Raw genomic sequence first — 17,174 nt, 5'->3', positions numbered from 1 at the left:
GGGTGATTATAGTCAATAATAACTTAATTGTACATTAAAAAAACTAAAAGTGTAAATGGATTGTTTGTAACACAAGGATAAATGCTTGAGGATGGATACCCTATTTTCCATGATGTGATTATCATGCATTGCATGCCTGTATCAAAGCATCTCATGTACCCCATAAGAATATACACCTACTGCGTACCCACAAAATAAAGAACAAAAATTATTTTAAAACACTAAAAAACAATAAAAACAATTGCAGTAATAATATCAAAGCTCACCGATCACAGATCACTATAGCAGATATAATAATAATGGAAAAGTGTAAAATTGGTGAGAATTTAAAAAAAAAATTGCAGCATCTGCGAAGCAGTATGAACATGAGGTGCAACAAAACAAGGTACGCCTGTGTGGCCTTAACAAATACGTGCTGGATGAAAGGAGGTATGGGGGAATGTTCCCGTAAGTGAAGAGGTTGGGAATCTAAGCCTGAGAAGGGAAGGAGCCAGAAGCTAAAACTTTAATTGGCATTTGGCCTATGTTGGTGTGGATCTAAGGTCTCAGCCTCTCTAAGCCAGAGAATGTGAAAAACTGGATGAAGAAGGCCCATGGGCACTTGGGAGGAAGCAGGCATCTCCTTTTTTTGAGTAAACAGAGCCTAACACTCTCCAACCTACCCAACCCTCACTTTCCAACTATTCTCCATCATAGGACCCAAAAGGCGGGAACATGCCTGGACCCACAGACTGCGTGAGAGAAAGCAGCTGGTGATTTATGAAGAGATCAGTGACCCTGAGGAAGATGACGAGTAACTCCGTAAGAGAACCTTCCACTCATCCCCCACATCACTGCAGATGTGCTATTCTGTTATGAGACTGGTATCCCATCTGTCACTTGCTCCCCAAATCATTCCCTTCTTATAATTTTCTACTGTACAGCATTGAGGCTGAACGATGAGATTTCCCATGCTCTTTCTACTCCCTGCCCTGTATATATCCAGGGATCCTCCCTACCCAGGATGCTGTGGGGTCCCAAACCCCAGGTAAGCCCTGATATGCGGGCCACACCTTTCTCTAGCCTAGGAATTCATAACCCAGGTGAGGAAGTCACTGTGGCATGAACAGATGGTTCACTTCGAGGAACCGTGGAAGGTGTGTGCAGGTCCTGAGATAGGGCAGAATCGGAGTGTGCAGGGTCTGCAGGTCAGGAGGAGTTGAGATTGAGTTGCCACGTGGTGGGAACTCACTGCCACTTATTTCCTTCTCTCTTCTTGCCTCAGCCTCAGGGATACGACACATGCCCATGATGAGAAGCAGAACGTGGTGACCTTTCACGAACGTGGGCATGGCTGCGGACCCCTCGTCATCAGGTGCATAGCAAGTGAAAGCAAGTGTTCACAACGGTGAAAAGTTAAGCGTCATTTTTCTTAGTGTGCCAAGAGTACGATGTTAGCGTTTACGTTGTATTTTCTTACACTGTGTCATTCTGTTAGATATTAACATTTTCATTGATGAGCAAGACATACTTAATGCATATTTTGGTTTGTGTATCCATGCACCTACCTTAGAAAACAAGTATTGTCGGTTACCTCTGCATGGAACAGCATTACCCTCCTCTCTCCCCAGATGTGACTACTGAGGGCAGTTCTGAGTGTTTAATTTCAGATTTTTTCCTCTGCATTTACACACACACACACACAAACCACACCACACACACACACCACACCACACACACACACACACACACACACACACACACACACACCAAGTACCAGTATAAGCATCTCCCATCTGCTTTTCCCATTGCCATGCGTCCTGGTCAAGCTCCCCTCACTCTGTTTCCTGGTCAGCATGTACTCCCCTCATCCGATTCCCCTGTAGCAGTCACTGACAGTTAATAAACCTTTGCAAACGTTCCCCAGTTGTTTGCTCGTGCCATTATTGTGCACACAGCTCTGTGCACGTGTGTGCATATTTCTTTAGGAAAGATTCTTAGAAGTGGAATTGCTGTGTCAAAGGAGTCATTTATTCAACAAAACACTAATGAGTGCATCCTCGTGCTGAGCGCTGTTCTAGGTGCTGGAGCGACGTCAGGGAACAAGGCAGACAGGAGTTCCTGACCCCCGTTCTAGAGGAGGATGTTTCCAGTTGTTGGGTTTTATTTGTTTGTTTGTTTCTTCTAGAGATGGTGGTCTTGCTCTGTCCAGGCTAGAGTGCAGTGGCATGATCATAGCTCAGTGCAGCCTTGAACTCCTGGGCTCAAGCAATCCTCCGTCCTCAGCCTCCAGAGAAGCTGTGACTACAGGCATGCACCATCATGATCCACTAATTTTTTTAGGTTTTGTCAAGAAAGTCTCGCTCTGTTACCCAGGCTGGTCTCAAAGTCCTGGGCCAAAGCGATCCTCCCACCTTGGCCTCCTAAAGTGCTGGGATTACAGGAGTGAGCCACCATGCCTGGCCTCCAGTTTTTATTTTGATAGAGACTATACACTTCAGTCCTGGAGCAGGATTCTTCAGCAGGTGTTTGGGCATCTTGGCCTTTGCTCTCTGAATGATTTTCGGGTTCAAGGTCTGGGACGGTCCATTTGGGAGTATGTGGGAGGAGACACAGATGAAATCGTCATCTGGGGAACATGAAGGAATGAGGAAGATGCGTGCATTGTAGACCCTGTGATGGCCAGGGAATAGAAGAGTCCATTTAGTCTCCGTGCAGGGGAGCAGTCGGTGCGAAAGTCCCCTGGACAGAAGCATGAGACTGCCCATCAAGGGTCTCACCAACCAGGGGCCTGGGGGCTGGGGTGGGGACGATGATTTGGGAATGGGACAGTTCTTTGTCACATGTACCATTGCACAGTGTGGAGGGGAAACAGGTGTGGGGAAGGGCAGGGCAGAGGGGAGTCTATTTTAGAACAAACCACTGTGTGTGAATGAAGACATCAAAGCTCCATTCACACACAATGGACTTGAAACACCAGCCCCAGGTGGAGGCAGGATTGGAGCAGTTTTGACCGTGCATGGCCCATCACCTTGGCCTTCTGGTTCTCCCCAGCCTTCGAAGGAGGACACTATCATCATTATGCCAATATAATAGATGAGAGACGGAGTCCCAGAGAGATGGTAGGTGTCTTGTCAGAGGTCCTACAGCTGGCAGGTGCAGGAGGGGCTGAGTTTGGAGCTCACTGACTTCAGAAACTTTAAGGAGGACAGGTGTGTGTGGTGGAGGGAAGGGGAATTGAACAAGCCCCGGGCTCTGTCCCCAATCAAAATGTAAAGGCTGTGGGTTCATTTACCGAAGACAAGGAGCCCTAGGAGAGAGAGAGTGCAGGGAGGGAGAGGCAGTTGTGGTCACAGCAGGGACAGTGGGAGACAGAGATACGAAGGGTGGGCAGAAGAGGGGCAGGCAAAGAAGCGGGGGAGACAAAGCCACATGTGGGCTGTCACAGCCACCAGAGGGAGAGGGTGCCTGGAAGGAGATTGTGGAGCTCCAGGAGCAACAGAGGTTCCCCAGATCTGTGAGCATGCCCTGCCTGGCAGTGCAGGAAGAGATGGCTGCCACCCAGGTCAGTGTGGCAGCGGGAACAAATTCTATTTTATCCCAATATAGTTCTGTATTACACAAATGTAACATTCGGCTACTAGATATTGAGTGGCATGTCCTCCATGCAAATAGAGGAGAGGATACCCTAAAAGAGATACCGAAGCATTTGATTTTTCTTTCTCCCTGGGACAATGGGATCCATAAGTTGGGTCCCCCAGCCCACAAGACAGGTGCAACGTAGTGTGGCAGGGAGATTGTGAGTTATGACAGGGAACATTTTTCCTTAGGTTACATGGGTATATAAAGCTCCGGACTATCTGTCTATCATGGATAGATAAAGAGTGAACATGGTCCCTTCTCCACAAATGTGTTTCTCTCCTCGATTATTACTGTAAAGGGCTGAAGTTACACCAAGTCCTGATACATTACTTTTTCGTGGTTTTTTGTTTTTGTTTTTGTTTTTTTGTTTGTTTGTCTGTTTTTTTTTTTTTGAGACAGTATCGCAGTCTGTTGCTGAGTCTGGAGTGCAGTGATGCAAGTACAGCTCACTGCAGCCTGGATCTCCCAGGCTCAAGGGATTCTCCCACTTCAGCTTCTGATCTAGCTGGAACTACAGGCACACGCCACCACACCCAGCTAGTTTTTGTATTTTTTTGTAGAGACGGCATCCACTATGTTGCCCAGGCTGGTCTGGATCCCCTGGCCTCAGGCAATCCTCCTGCCTCAGCCTCCCAAAGTGCTGGGATGACAAGTGTGAGCCACCTCGCCAGGCCTTCACTTTCTTTAATGAACAATTATCAGAGTTTCATCTTAGAGGCAAAAGTGGCTACTGCCAGCCAATCTGTCTGTGGTGTTGGAGGGGAATCTGGCTGATTCAGATGTTTCTAATGAACTTTTTATTTTCATTATACTTTAAGTTTTAGGGTACATGTGCCCAACGTGCAGGTTTGTTACATATGTATACATGTGCCATGTTGGTGTGCTGCACCCATTAACTCGTCATTTACCATGAGGTATATCTCCTAATGCTATCCCTCCCCCCTCCCCCCACCCCACAACAGGCCCCGGTGTGTGACGTTCCCCTTCCTGTGTCCATGTGTTCTCATTGTTCAATTCCCGCCTATGAGTGACAACATGTGGTGTTTGGTTTTTTGTCCTTGCGATAGTTTGCTGAGAATGATGGTTTCCAGCTTCATCCATGTCCCTACAAAGGACGTGAACTCATCGTTTTTGATGGCTGCATAGTATTCCATGGTGTATATGTGCCACATTTTCTTAATCCAGTCTATCATTGTTGGACATTTGGGTTGGTTCCTCTAATGAACTTTTAAATTAACCTACATGATGTGATTATCCTAAGGCCCTTCCCAGCTCCGTGTTTTTTTTGATTCAGGGTTTGGAGATTTTCAGAGGCTTTGTTACAAAGAGAATCTCCTGGGCGGGCGCGGTGACCCACTCTGTAATATCAGCACTTTGGGAAGCCGAGGCAGGCAGATCACTTGAGGTCAGGAGTTTGAGACCAGCCTGGCCAACAGGGTGAAACCCCCGTCTCTACTAAAAATACAAAAATTAGCCGGTAGTGGCGGCAGGCCTCTGTAAATTCCAATTACTGCGGGGAGTGAGGCGGGAGAATCCCTTGAACCTGAGAGACGGAGGGTGCAGTGAGCCGAGATCACGCCACTGCACTCCAGCCTGGGCAACAGAGTAAGTCTGTCTCACAGAGTAAGTCTGTCTCAAAAAGCAAACAGCATCTCTTTACTACAGTGATTTGAGCTGTGGTCTTGTCTCCTCGGGTTTCTCTATCAGTCTGATCCCATCTACTCTATCTCCCAGGAATGCCTCAATATTTCTGGCGGACCACTGACACGTTTTCTTATTTTCCTCTACTGTTAAGAGTTGACCCTTGAAAACATTTTCTTCTCAGTTCAATGGAATGTTGAGTGGGGCACGGGATCTGTCTGCCATCTTGCTCCAATCATCTGGTTTTAGATATTTTATGTACTTTTGTCACTATGAAAGTGTAATTTTTCTCAATTTGGTTTTCTAAATGGTTATTATTGGTATGTAGTAAACCTATCTATGATTGTATATAATATTTTGTTACCTGTCTGGGTGCAGCTTCCCCTGCATTTTGGCACAAGACTCAACCTGTTTTATTCTCCAAAATAAATGTGACAGGCCGGGTACGGTGGCTCACGCCTGTAATCCCAGCACTTTGGGAGACTGAGGCAGGTGGAACACCTGAGGTCAGGAGTGTGAGACCAGCCTGGCCAAGATGGTGAACCCCCTTGTCTACTAAACACACAAATGAAAAAATTAGCCAGGCACTGGTGTTGCATGCCTGTAGTGCCAGCTACCAGGGCAGCTGAGGAGGGAGGATTACATAAACTCAGGAGGCAGAGATTGCAGTGAGCCGAGATCGGGCCACTGCACTCCAGCCCGGGCGACAGAGACTCTGTCTCTAAATAAAAAAGAAAAAGAAATAAAAAGAAAATTCACTTCACAGGCAGTAGATATCCCACAGGCACGAACTCCCCTACACTTCTAGATTGCATCACCCGCCCCTTTGGCAGCTGTCTGGGAAGCCAGATCCCACACTTGGAAGTGTAGTGTTTCATACAATCCAAAAGTGGTAGCAGAGGCCAGGCGTGGTGGCTCACACCTGTAATCCCAGCACTTTGGGAGGCCAAGGCAGGCGGATCATGAGGTCAGGAGTTGGAGATCAGCCTGGCCAGAATGGAGAAACCCCGTCTCTACTAAAAATAACAGCAATTAGTTGGGCATGGTGGTACGCGCCTGTAATCCCAGCTACTCGGGAGGATGAGGTAGGAGAATCGCTTGAATCTGGGAGGCAGAGGTTTCAATGAGCTGAGATCACACCACTGCACTCCAGCCTGGGCAACAGAGGGCGACTCCGCCTCAAAAAAAAAAAAAAAAAAAAGCAAAACAAACAAACAATAAAAAGTGGTAGCAGAAATCAGAAAGTCCAGATATGTAGGTAATTGGCCTGGCTGTATGGCAGCAGCCAAGGGTGAACACTAAATGCTCCCAGGCAAGTCCTAAGTTCATCAGGTAACCGGAGTACCCATCTGTGTTAGTTAATTGCCTTTATCTGAAGGAAAAATAAAACTCATGTCTCTACGACAACCAGCTGCTTACAGCTTAGAGCAAGGCATCTAGGCTAAACTCCCCTGGTGACAGGGAGACAAGGACATCATCTTCCTCAATGTTCACATTTCGAAGAGATGGCTCCAAGGCCCTGAAGAAAGACATTTCGGGGGCAGGGCGTGGTGGCTCACGCCTGTAAGACCAACACTTTGGGAGGCTGAGGCTGGAGGATCACTTGAGGCCTGGAGTTCAAGTTCAAGACATTCCTGGGTTCTAGGATGGCCAGAGGCTTACAGATCAAAGGAAGAATTTACAAATACAAATTTTCTCAAGGAAATGCTCTAAGGAAAGTGAAATGGAGACAGGTTTCTTCTTCCCTCTTGGCAACAGGAAAAATTCAGTTTTATGTTTAGTTACCCTTACAATTTCCCCCTTTTGTTAATTGTTTTATAGGAACACTACAATTTTCTAATTATCTCCACTGCTGTTTCTATCTTTCCCTGTGTAGTTTACAGCCACCTAGATATCCAACAAATCCATAGTAAGATGCAAAGCAAAGCAATTATCAAGATTGTAATAGAATGATTTTTTTTTCGGGATGGAGTTTCGCTCTTGTTGCCCAGGCTGGAGTGCAATGGTGCGATGTCGGCTCACTGTAACCTCTGTCTCCTAAGTTCAAGTGATTCTCCCGCCTCAGCCTCCCGAGTAGCTGGGATTACAGGCATGTGCCACCACGCCCAGCTAATTTGGTATTTTTTTAGAGATGGGATTTCACCATTTTAGCCAGGCTGGTCTTCAACTCCTCACCCTAGGTGATCCACCCACCTCGGCTTCCCAAAGTGTTAGGATGACAGATGTGAGCCACCATGCCCTGCCTAGAAAGAATTTTTAAATTCAGTATAATACTCACCCTGTCAGGGGGTGGGGCAACCTTTAAGCACATCATACTGGTTAACTGTGTCAAAGTCAAAATAAATTATAGAGACAAATCCCTAAATCAAATGCTGTATTTGGGAATCACAAAATTGCAATTCAGGGCATACACACAGACTAGGGTGGTCTTCAGTATGTCCAACGAGCAAACAGAAGTTGGAAGCTTTATTAGAAAGAAAAATGTTACATATCGTTTTGAAATGAGGCTCATTGGCCCTGGAGAAGCTGGTTCATTCGCACAATCAGCTTTCACATTCCCTCTTTTGATCAACATCTTTCTTTCAAAACCTCACCAATCAGCCATCTTAAAGTGAGGCTTCATTGTCACTCCTTGCCAGGATGGACCTGTGCCGGTTGTCTTTATCCCATGTCAAGGGAAAGGTAAGGGAGTCTAGATCAGGGACATGGGCCATATTTGAGCAACAAAGAGGACAGAAGGAAAAAAAATTTCAGGCAGGTTTGCCTGGAGTTCAGCATCAAGTTCCATCTTGTTAGTGCCATCTATATTAGCAATCATCTTGATGCACTGGGCTAACATTATTTTCTTGGGAGAACTGGCTTAACAAATATTAGGCAACAAGTATGGAGCTCAAAGATCATAATTCTAAAATAATTAGCAATTGTTTATTTTATTTTATTTATTTTATTATTTTACTTTATTTTATTTTATTGCAATGGATTCTTGCTCTGTCGCCCAGGCTGAAGTGCAGTGGCGTGATCCCGGCTCACTGTAACCTACATCTCCCGGGTTCAAGCTATTCTCCTGCCTCAGCCTCCCCAGTAGCTGGGATTACAGGTGCCCACCAACATGACTGGCTTATTTTTGTCTTTTCAGTAGAGATGGGGTTTCACCATGTTGGCCAGGCTGGTCTCGAACTCCTGACCTCAAATGATCCCCCCTCTTTGGCATCCCAAAGTGCTGGGATTACAGGCGTGAGCCACCACACCCAGCTATAATTAGCAATAGTATAATAAATTTAGTTTGTGTAATGGTTTTGAACCAAGATCCCAAGCCTAAGGGCCACCAGCTAAACAAATCAAAAAGCTATGGGGGAATTGAATGAGACCTCTTGCAGTCTTTGAGTAGCATTTGAGGACTGGGTCGAATTAAAGCAGAGTGCCAACTCTAAAGGGACCACTAGGTGAGGTAAAGGATTTGGGCGTCGGGTTCTGTCAAGTGAAAAATGTAGACATTCAGGGGGTAAGAGTCTCATTACGATATGAAGACTTATTCTGACGTCTTGGGAAAAGCTGTCTATAGTGTGGAAACGTCAGCTTCTCATCCTGATTTGTCATTCGAATGTCTCCGGTTATGGCATTGGACAGTTTGGTGAACTTTTTGTGTGGTCCATACATCAGGCAGCAGACTTGTTCCTTAAAATGTATGCACTTTTATCTTACAGAACTTGTAGATCAAAAATAAAATCCTATCCCCCGCCAACCCGCAACCATTTGAATGGACTTCTTCCTCAGCCAGGGCTCTTTTAAAATTCAACCTGAGAGATGGTTTCAGGCCATGACAGGAAGTGGGGGTCAGGCATGCCTCATTATACCTCTCTGGCATCAACATCAACACAGACTTTCAGTCTAATAAGAAACATGTTACAACCTAGTCTCTCTGAAGCCTAGTACCTGAAGGCTTCCTCTGCAAATAAGAACTTGGGTCTCCACAATCCTTTATCTTAACCCAGGCATTCCTTTCTGTTGATCCTAGGGTTTTGTTTTGAGATGGAGTCTCTCTCTGTCGCCCAGGCTGGAATGCAATGGGTGGGATCTTGGCTCACTGCAACCTTTGTCTCCCGGGTTCAAGCAATTCTTTTGCCTCCTGTAGCTGGGACCACAGGCGTGGGCCACGACACCCAGCTAATATTTTGTCCTTTTAGTAGAAAAGGGGTTTTGCCATGTCGCTCAGCCTGGTCTTGAACTCCTGGCCTCAAGTGATCTGTCCGCCTCGGCCTCCCAAGGTGCTGGGATTCCAGGCGTGAGCCAACACGCCCGGCCTACTAATTAGGTTTCTTCTTGCTTAGGAAAACTGAGCTTTGAAAGGGTAAGTTTTTAAGTCCATGTAACTTTCTGTATTGCTTTTGAAGTCTGTGGACTATCACTCTGGTTAAATGAGTGACTATTATTTCACAGTGACCCGTGATCCTGTTTTGCACAAGTGTTTTGAGCCTTTTAACATCTTTGACAAACTTCCCCAAAATGCAATTCTTTTTTAATTTATCTATTGCTGTTGAACAAACTAATCAAATTCTAATTTAAGTCTTTTTAACCTAAAATTGACTTTGAGATTTACCAGTGAGGCCCCTGGAGAGCCTCAAAGAATGTGTCTCTCATTAGGCTTATTTGATATGTCACATTATATGAAAAACAATGTCAGATAATAAAAAATACTAATTGGTGTTTACATTTATATAGATATATTATTGATGTTAATGTTCAGAAGATCATATAAAATTTACAGAGGTCTGATGGTCCTGGTGTGATGCTGTTAGTCATGATTCTGGTTGTTATCTTAAGATTCTCTCTATAATAGAAATAACTGAATTTCCTTGTCAATTATTGAACTTTCATCGGATTTTAATCGTTACTATTCTAAGCTTTATCATCTACAGTGCTGATTCTTCTCTAAAGGCATCCAGAATCAGATTCATAAAAAATATTTTAACAAGTACTGTTGAATATAGATTTGTAATAACTTCCAGATCAATGAACTAAATGAATTATTTTTGAAAACTCTAACGAAAACTGATGGGTTCATGCAACTGATTATCAAGATCAAGCAGAACAAACATTAATTATATGAGGCTAAATAACCAATAATGTTTTTGTGACCTTTATTTAAAACTTTATTTATTCTTGGGCTGGGTGCAGTGGCTCACACCTCTGATCCCAGCACTTTTGGAGGCTGGAACAGGAGGATCCCTTGAGTGCAGGAGTTCAAGACCAACCTGGGAAATATAGGAGACCCGGTTTCTGAAAGAAATTAAGAAAATAAAACTTTACTTGTTTTTTACCTAAATGTTTTGTTTTCCACATTTAAGAAAATTTTCTGGTGGGATGTGGTGGCTCACTTTGGAAGCCAAGGCAGGAGGATTGCTTGAGCCCAGGAGTTCCAGACCCGATTGGGCAACATGGCAAAACCCTGTCTCTACAAAAACAAAAACAAAAATAAGAAGATTAGCTGGGCATGGTGGCACGCACCTGTGGTCCCAGCTACTTGCAAGGCCGAGGTGGGAGGATCACTTGAGTCGGGATGCAGAGGTTGCAGGGAGCCGTGTTTGCACCACTGCACTCCAGCCTGGGCGACGGGGCACAATCCTTTCTCAAAAAAATGAAAAAAAAAAGAGAAAATTTTCTCTGTTAAACTATCTATAGTTTATAATAATTTTGTGAAGTATACTTTTGTAAACTGAGATGGAAATGTTTGCTTTTTCTTACTACTCAATTCCTCCAGAATTTGAAAACTATTTGTAAATATTCCTATGGCAATATGGTTATTTACACAGGTCCAGTAATAACCTGCTCTTGGTGCCTCATTCAACTCCAACATGGCAAAAGTCTCCAGCCCTACAGAGAGTCCCTGATTGCTATTTTCCAGAAATAGGCTGGAAAGGATGGTTACGATAGCACTCACTCCAAGATGGAGTTCCCAAGCTTCATGAATACAGAACTGGATGCCTTCATGAAGAACCAGAGGCCCCCAGTGTCTTTGACCACATGATGAAGAAACTGGACCTCACTAGTGATGGGCAGCTAGATTTCCAAGAATGTCTGCATCTGATGGATGGCATGACTGTGGCTTACCATGACTCTTTTCTCAAGGCTGCCCATTCCAAGAAGCGGATCTGAGGATCCCCTGGGCCTGGTTTCCAAGCCACCCCCTTTCCTTCCAGCCTCACCATCACCATCTCCTCACAGCCCACACGTACCCTGGGCCCAGCACACCCACCACCTCATGCAGGCCCTGCCTGCAGGTAGTAATAAAACCATTCCCTCCTCCGTGCCGCTCCACCGCTCCCCCTCCCCTGTCCCCTTCCTCCCCCTCCCCTCGCCCTTCTCCCCCCCTTTCCTCCCCTCCCCTCTCCTCTCCTCCGTTCCTCTTCTCTTCTCTCAAGTACACCCACCACCTCATGCAGGCCCTACCTGCAGGTAGTTATAAAACCATACTTCTTTTCTCTTTTCCATCTATCTTTCCTTTTTTTTTCTTTTTCTTTTTTTTTTTTTTTTTTTTTTTTAGCAATGGGGGTCTAGTTATGTTGCCCAGGTTGATCTTGAACTTCTGGGCTCAAGTGGCCTCCCAAAGCTCTGGGATTTTAGGTGTGAGCCATTGCACCTGACCCACCTTTTTTCTAAACACACACAAAAAAATCTGCTCTCTCTTTATAGACAGATACAATTAAAAACATTGGTTATAAGGCCGGGCATGGTGACTCACACCTGTAATCCCAGCACTTTGGGAGTCTGAGGTGGGTGGATCACCTGAGGTCAGGAGTTTGAGACCAGCCTGGCCAACATGGGGAAACCACATCTCTACTAAAAATTATAAAGAAAAAATGTAGTAGGGCATGGTGGTGTACATGTGTAATCCTAGCTACTCAGGAGGCTGAAGCAGGAGAATTGCTTGAACCCAGGAGGTGGAGGCTGCAGCGAGCTGAGATCTCACCAGTCTGGGTGACAGAGCAAGACTCTGTCTCAAAAAGAAAAAGAAATTGGTTATATTACCAAGGCTTTCATCAAAATGCATGGAATGCCTGACTTCAAGTGTTTTTAGCTTTAGAGTGGGTGAATAAAAACGGTCACTTTCTGTCAGGCCCAGGAACCTTAAGAAGGTAGGTGAAATCTAAAGTCGGCCTTGGTTTGACTTTCTATGCTCAAGAGGTTTTTAAATCTGAGATTCCTAAGTGATCAATGTATAGAGAAAAATTATGTTGCTAAAGAAAAGCTCTAATAGACCAGTTATTAGATTGTAGCTCTCTGCATTTTTTCGAGTTCTTGTGTTTTTTTTTCTTTTTTTTTTCTTTTTGTGTTGTTGTTGTTGTTTTTGAGACAGAGTCTCGCTCTGTCACCAGGCTGGAGTGCAGTGGCGGGATCTCGGCTCACTGCAACCTCTGCCTCCCGCGTTCAAGCGATTCTCCTGCCTCAGCCTCCCGAGTAGCTGGGACTACAGGTGCATGCCACCACGCCCGGTTAATTTTTGTATTTTCAGTAGAGACGGTGTTTCACCATGTTGGCCAGGATGGTCTCAATCTCTTGACCGCGTGATCCGCCCGCCTCGGCCTCCCAAAGTGGTGGGAATACAGGCCTGAGCCACTGCGCCTGGCCGAGTTCTTGTTATCTACATACAGACTAGACTAGATCCAACTTTTTCCCATAAAATTACTAAAAACAGAAATTGCTCTGTTCCTGAAGCCTGCTGATGAAAAGAGTCAAACTCTGGAAAACACTTGAAGAGACTTATTCTGAGCCAAATAGGAGCGACCATGGCCCATGACACAGCCTCAGGAGGTCCTGAGTTGCCCAAGGAGGTTGGGGTGCAGCTTGGTTTTACAGATTTTATGGAGACTCAGTCACATACTTTTAAGAAATACATTGGTTTGGTCCAGAAAGGCAGGACAACTCGAAGCAGGGGCTTCCAGCTTACAGGTAGATTAAAAAATTTTCTAGTTGACAATTGGCTGGGTTTTCTAAAAACCTAGGATCGGCCAGGCCTAGTGGCTCATGCCTATAATCCCAGCACTTTGGGAGGCTGAGGCAGATGAATCACCTGAGGTGAGGAGATGGAGACCAGCCTGGCCAACATGGTGAAACCCCGTCTCTACTAAAAATACAAAAAAAATAGCTGGATGTGATGGCGGGTGCCTGTAACCCCAACTACTGGGTAGACTGAGACAGGAGAATTGCTTGAATCCGGGTGGCAGAGGTTACAGTTGGCAGAGAATGCACCATTATACTCCAGCCTGGGCAACAGATCTAGACTCTGTCTCAAAACAAAAACAAACAAACAAACATGCCTAGGATCAACAGAAAGGAATGCCTGGGTTGAGATAAAGGATTGTGGTGACCCAAGTTCTTATTTGCAGAGGAAGCCTTCAGGTACTAGACTTCAGAGAGACTAGGTTGTAACATGTTTCTTATGAGATTTAAGTCTGTGTTCATATTGATGCCAGAGAGATATAATGAGGCATGTCTGACCCACAAGTCCTGTCATGGCCTAAAACAGTCTCCCAGGTTAATTTTAAAAGAGCTCTGGCTGAGGAGGACGTCCATTCAGATGGTTAAGGGTGGGGGTGCTTAGGATGCTATTTTTGGTTTACAAATACTCTAAGATAAAAACTGCATAATTTTTTTTTTTTTTGAGACGGAGTCTCACACTGTTGCCAAGGCTGGAGTGCAGTGGTGAGATCTCGGCTCACTGCAACCTCCGCTTCCCGGGTTCAAGCGATTCTCCTGCCCAAACCTCTCGAGTAGCTGGGACTACAGGCACGTGACAACATCCCCGGCTAATTTTTTGTATTTTTAGTAGAGGCGGGGTTTCACCGAGTTACCCAGGATGGTCTCTATCTCCTGACCTCGTGATCTGCCCACCTCAGCCTCCCAAAGTGCTAGGATTACAGGCATGAACCACTGCACCCATCCAAACTGCATAAATTTTAAGGAACAAGTCTCGTGTCTGATGTATGGACCACACAAAAAGTTCACCAAACTGTCGAATGCCATAACCAGAGACATTCGAACGACAAATCAGGATGAGAAGTTGACGATTCCACATTGTAGACAGCTTTTCCCAAGATATCAGAATAAGTCTTCATATCATAGTGAGACTCTTATCCCCTTAATGTCTACATTTTTCACTTGGCAGACCATGACTCCCAAATCCTTTGATTCACCTAGTGAATCCTTTTTATAGAGTGGTCCCTTTTATAGAGTTGGCACTCTGCTTTAATTCAACCCAGTCCTCAAATGCTACTCAAAGACTGTAAGAGGTCTCATTCAATTCCCCCATAGTCTTTTGATTTGTTTAGCTGGTGGCCCTTAGGCTTGGGATCTTAGTTCAAAATCATTGTACAAACTAAATTTATTATACTATTGCTAATTATAGCTGGGTGCGGTGGCTTGTGCCTGTAATCCCAGCACTTTGGGATGCCAAGGAGGGCGGATCACTTGAGGTCAGGAGTTCGAGACCAGCCTGGCCAACATGATGAAACCCCGTCTCTACTGAAAAGACAGAAATTAGCCGGGCGTGGTGGTGAGCACTTGTAATCCAAGCTACTCGAGAGGCTGAGGCAGGAGATTCACTTGAACCCAGGAGGTGGAGGTTGCAGTGAGCCGGGATCACGCCACTGCACTCCAGCCTGGGTGACAGAGCAAGACCGCGTTGCAATAAAATAAAATAAAATAAAACAAAATAATAAAATAAAATAACGATAGCTAATTACTTTTGTATTATGATCTTTGAGCTCCATTCTTGTTGCCTGTCTAATATTTGTTAAGCCAGTTCTACCAACAGGAAAATGTTGGCCTAGTGCTTCAAGATGAATGCTAATATAGATGGGACTAACAAGATGGAATTTGATGCTGAACTCCAGACAAACCTGCCTGAATTTTTTTTTTTCCTTCTGGCCTCTTTGTGGCTCAAATATGGCCCATGTCCCTGATCTAGACTCCCTTACCTTTCCCTTGACATGGGACAAAGACAACCGGCCCACGTCCATCCTGGCATGGAGTGACAGTGAAGCCTCACTTTAATATGGTTAATCAGTGAGGTTTTCAAACAAAGATGTTGATCAAAAGAGGGAATGTGAAAGCTGATTGTGCGAATGAACCAGCTTCTCCAGGGCCAATGAGCCTCATTTCAAAACGATATGTAACATTTTTCTTTCTAATAAAATTTCCAACTTCTGTTTGTTCGTTGGACACACTGAAGACCACCCTAGTCCTTGTATATGCCCTGGATTGCACTTTTGTGATTCCCAAATACAGCATTTGATTTAGGGATTTGTCTCTATAATTTATTTTGACTTTGACACAATTAACCAGTATGATGTGTTTAAAGGTCCCGCCGCCCAAACAAGGGGAGTATTATACTGAATTTAAGAATTCTTTCTAGGCAGGGCATGGTGGCTCACGTTTGTAATCCTAATACTTTGGGAGGCCGAGGTGGGCGGATCACCTGGGGTAAGGAGTTCAAGACCAGCCTGGCTAAAATGGTGAAACCGCATATCTACAAAAAATACCAAATTAGCTGGGCATGGTGGCACATGCCTGTAATCCCAGCTACTCGGGAGGCTGAGGCAGGAGAATCGCTTGAACTCAGGAGACAGAGGTTGCAGTGAGCCGACATCGCACCACTGCACTCCAGCCTGGGCAACAAGAGCGAAACTCTGTCCTGAAAAAAAAAATCATTCTATTATAATCCTGATAATTGCTTTGCTTTGCATCTTACTATGGACTTGTTGGATATCTAGGTGGCTCTAAACCACACAGAGAAAGATAGAAACAGCAGTGGAGATAATTAGAAAATTGCAGTGTTACTATAAAACAATAACAAAAGGGGGATATTGTAAGGGTAACTAAACATAAAATTGAATTTTTCCTGTTGCCAAAAGGGAAGAAGAGACCTTTCCCCATTTCACTTTCCTTAGAGCATTTTCTTGAGAAAATTTGTATTTGTAAATTCTTCCTTTGATCTGTAAGCCTCTGGCCATCCTAGAACCCAGGAATGTCTTGAACTTGAACTCCAGGCCTCAAGTGATCCTCCAGCCTCAGCCTCCCAAAGTGTTGGGATTACAGGCGTGAGCCACCATGCCCATCCCCTAGGAATGTCTTTCTTCAGGGCCTTGGAGCCATCTCTTTGAAATGTGAACATTGAGGAAGATGATGTCCTTGTCTCCCTGTCACCAGAGGAGTTTAGCCTAGGTGCCTCGCTCCAAGCTGTAAGCACCTGGTTGTCACAGAGACATGAGTTTTACTTTTCCTTCAGATAAAGGCAATTAACTAACACAGATGGGTACTCCAGTTACTCGGTGAACTTAGGACTTGCCTGGGAGTATTCAGTTTTCACCCTTGGCTGCTGCTTTACAACTAGGCAAAGTAGCTACATACCTGGACTTTCTGACTTCTGCTACCACTTTTGTGTTTGTTTGTTTGTTTGTTTTGTTTTGTTTTTGAGATTGAGTCTCACTCTGTCGTCCAGGCTGGAGTATAATGGTGAGATCTCAGCTCAGTGCAACCTCTGCCTCTCGAGGTCAAGCGATTCTCCCACCTCTGCCTCCGGAGTATCTGGGATTACGGGTGCACGTCACCATGCCCAGCTAAATCTGTACTTTTAGTATAGACGGGGTTTCACCATGCTATCGAGGCTGGTCTCGAACTCCTGACCTCACGATCTGCCTGCATCGGCCTCCCAAAGTGCTGGAATTACAGGCGTGAGCCACCACACCTGGCCTCTGCTACCACTTTTGGATTGTATGAAAAACTACACTTCCAAGTGTGGGATCTGGCTTCCCAGACAGCTGCCAAGGGGGCAGATGATGCAATCTAGAAGTGTAGGGGAGCTCGTGCCTGTGGGATAAATTTTGACCGTTAAGAAAAGGAACCAGGAGTGAGAG

The 17,174-nt window shown here is 45.1% G+C and overlaps 1 protein-coding gene and 1 pseudogene across 4 annotated transcripts in view; both read left to right on the top strand.

The window, feature by feature from the left end:
• The window catches only part of LOC100977365 (protein SSX2), a 41,381-nt gene that overhangs the window by 10,836 nt on the left and 13,371 nt on the right, over positions 1–17,174 (top strand). For 2 of the 4 annotated variants that reach the window (XM_055106395.2, XM_034949648.3), the window contains exon 7: positions 697–1,048. In XM_055106395.2, the coding sequence (XP_054962370.1) occupies positions 697–797 (101 nt within the window). In that variant the 3' untranslated portion in view covers positions 798–1,048. Of the gene's footprint in view, positions 1–696; positions 1,049–1,264; positions 1,901–17,174 lie in introns of those variants that run through there. The other 2 variants (XM_055106394.2, XM_057301065.2) reach the window with 2 other exon arrangements.
• Positions 11,115–12,958, top strand: LOC117977562 (protein S100-A11-like; annotated as a pseudogene).

The sequence above is a fragment of the Pan paniscus genome, chromosome X (assembly GCF_029289425.2).
Source record: "Pan paniscus chromosome X, NHGRI_mPanPan1-v2.0_pri, whole genome shotgun sequence".
Taxonomy (NCBI): Eukaryota; Metazoa; Chordata; class Mammalia; order Primates; family Hominidae; genus Pan; species Pan paniscus.
This window is presented reverse-complemented; position numbering and strand designations above follow the sequence as displayed.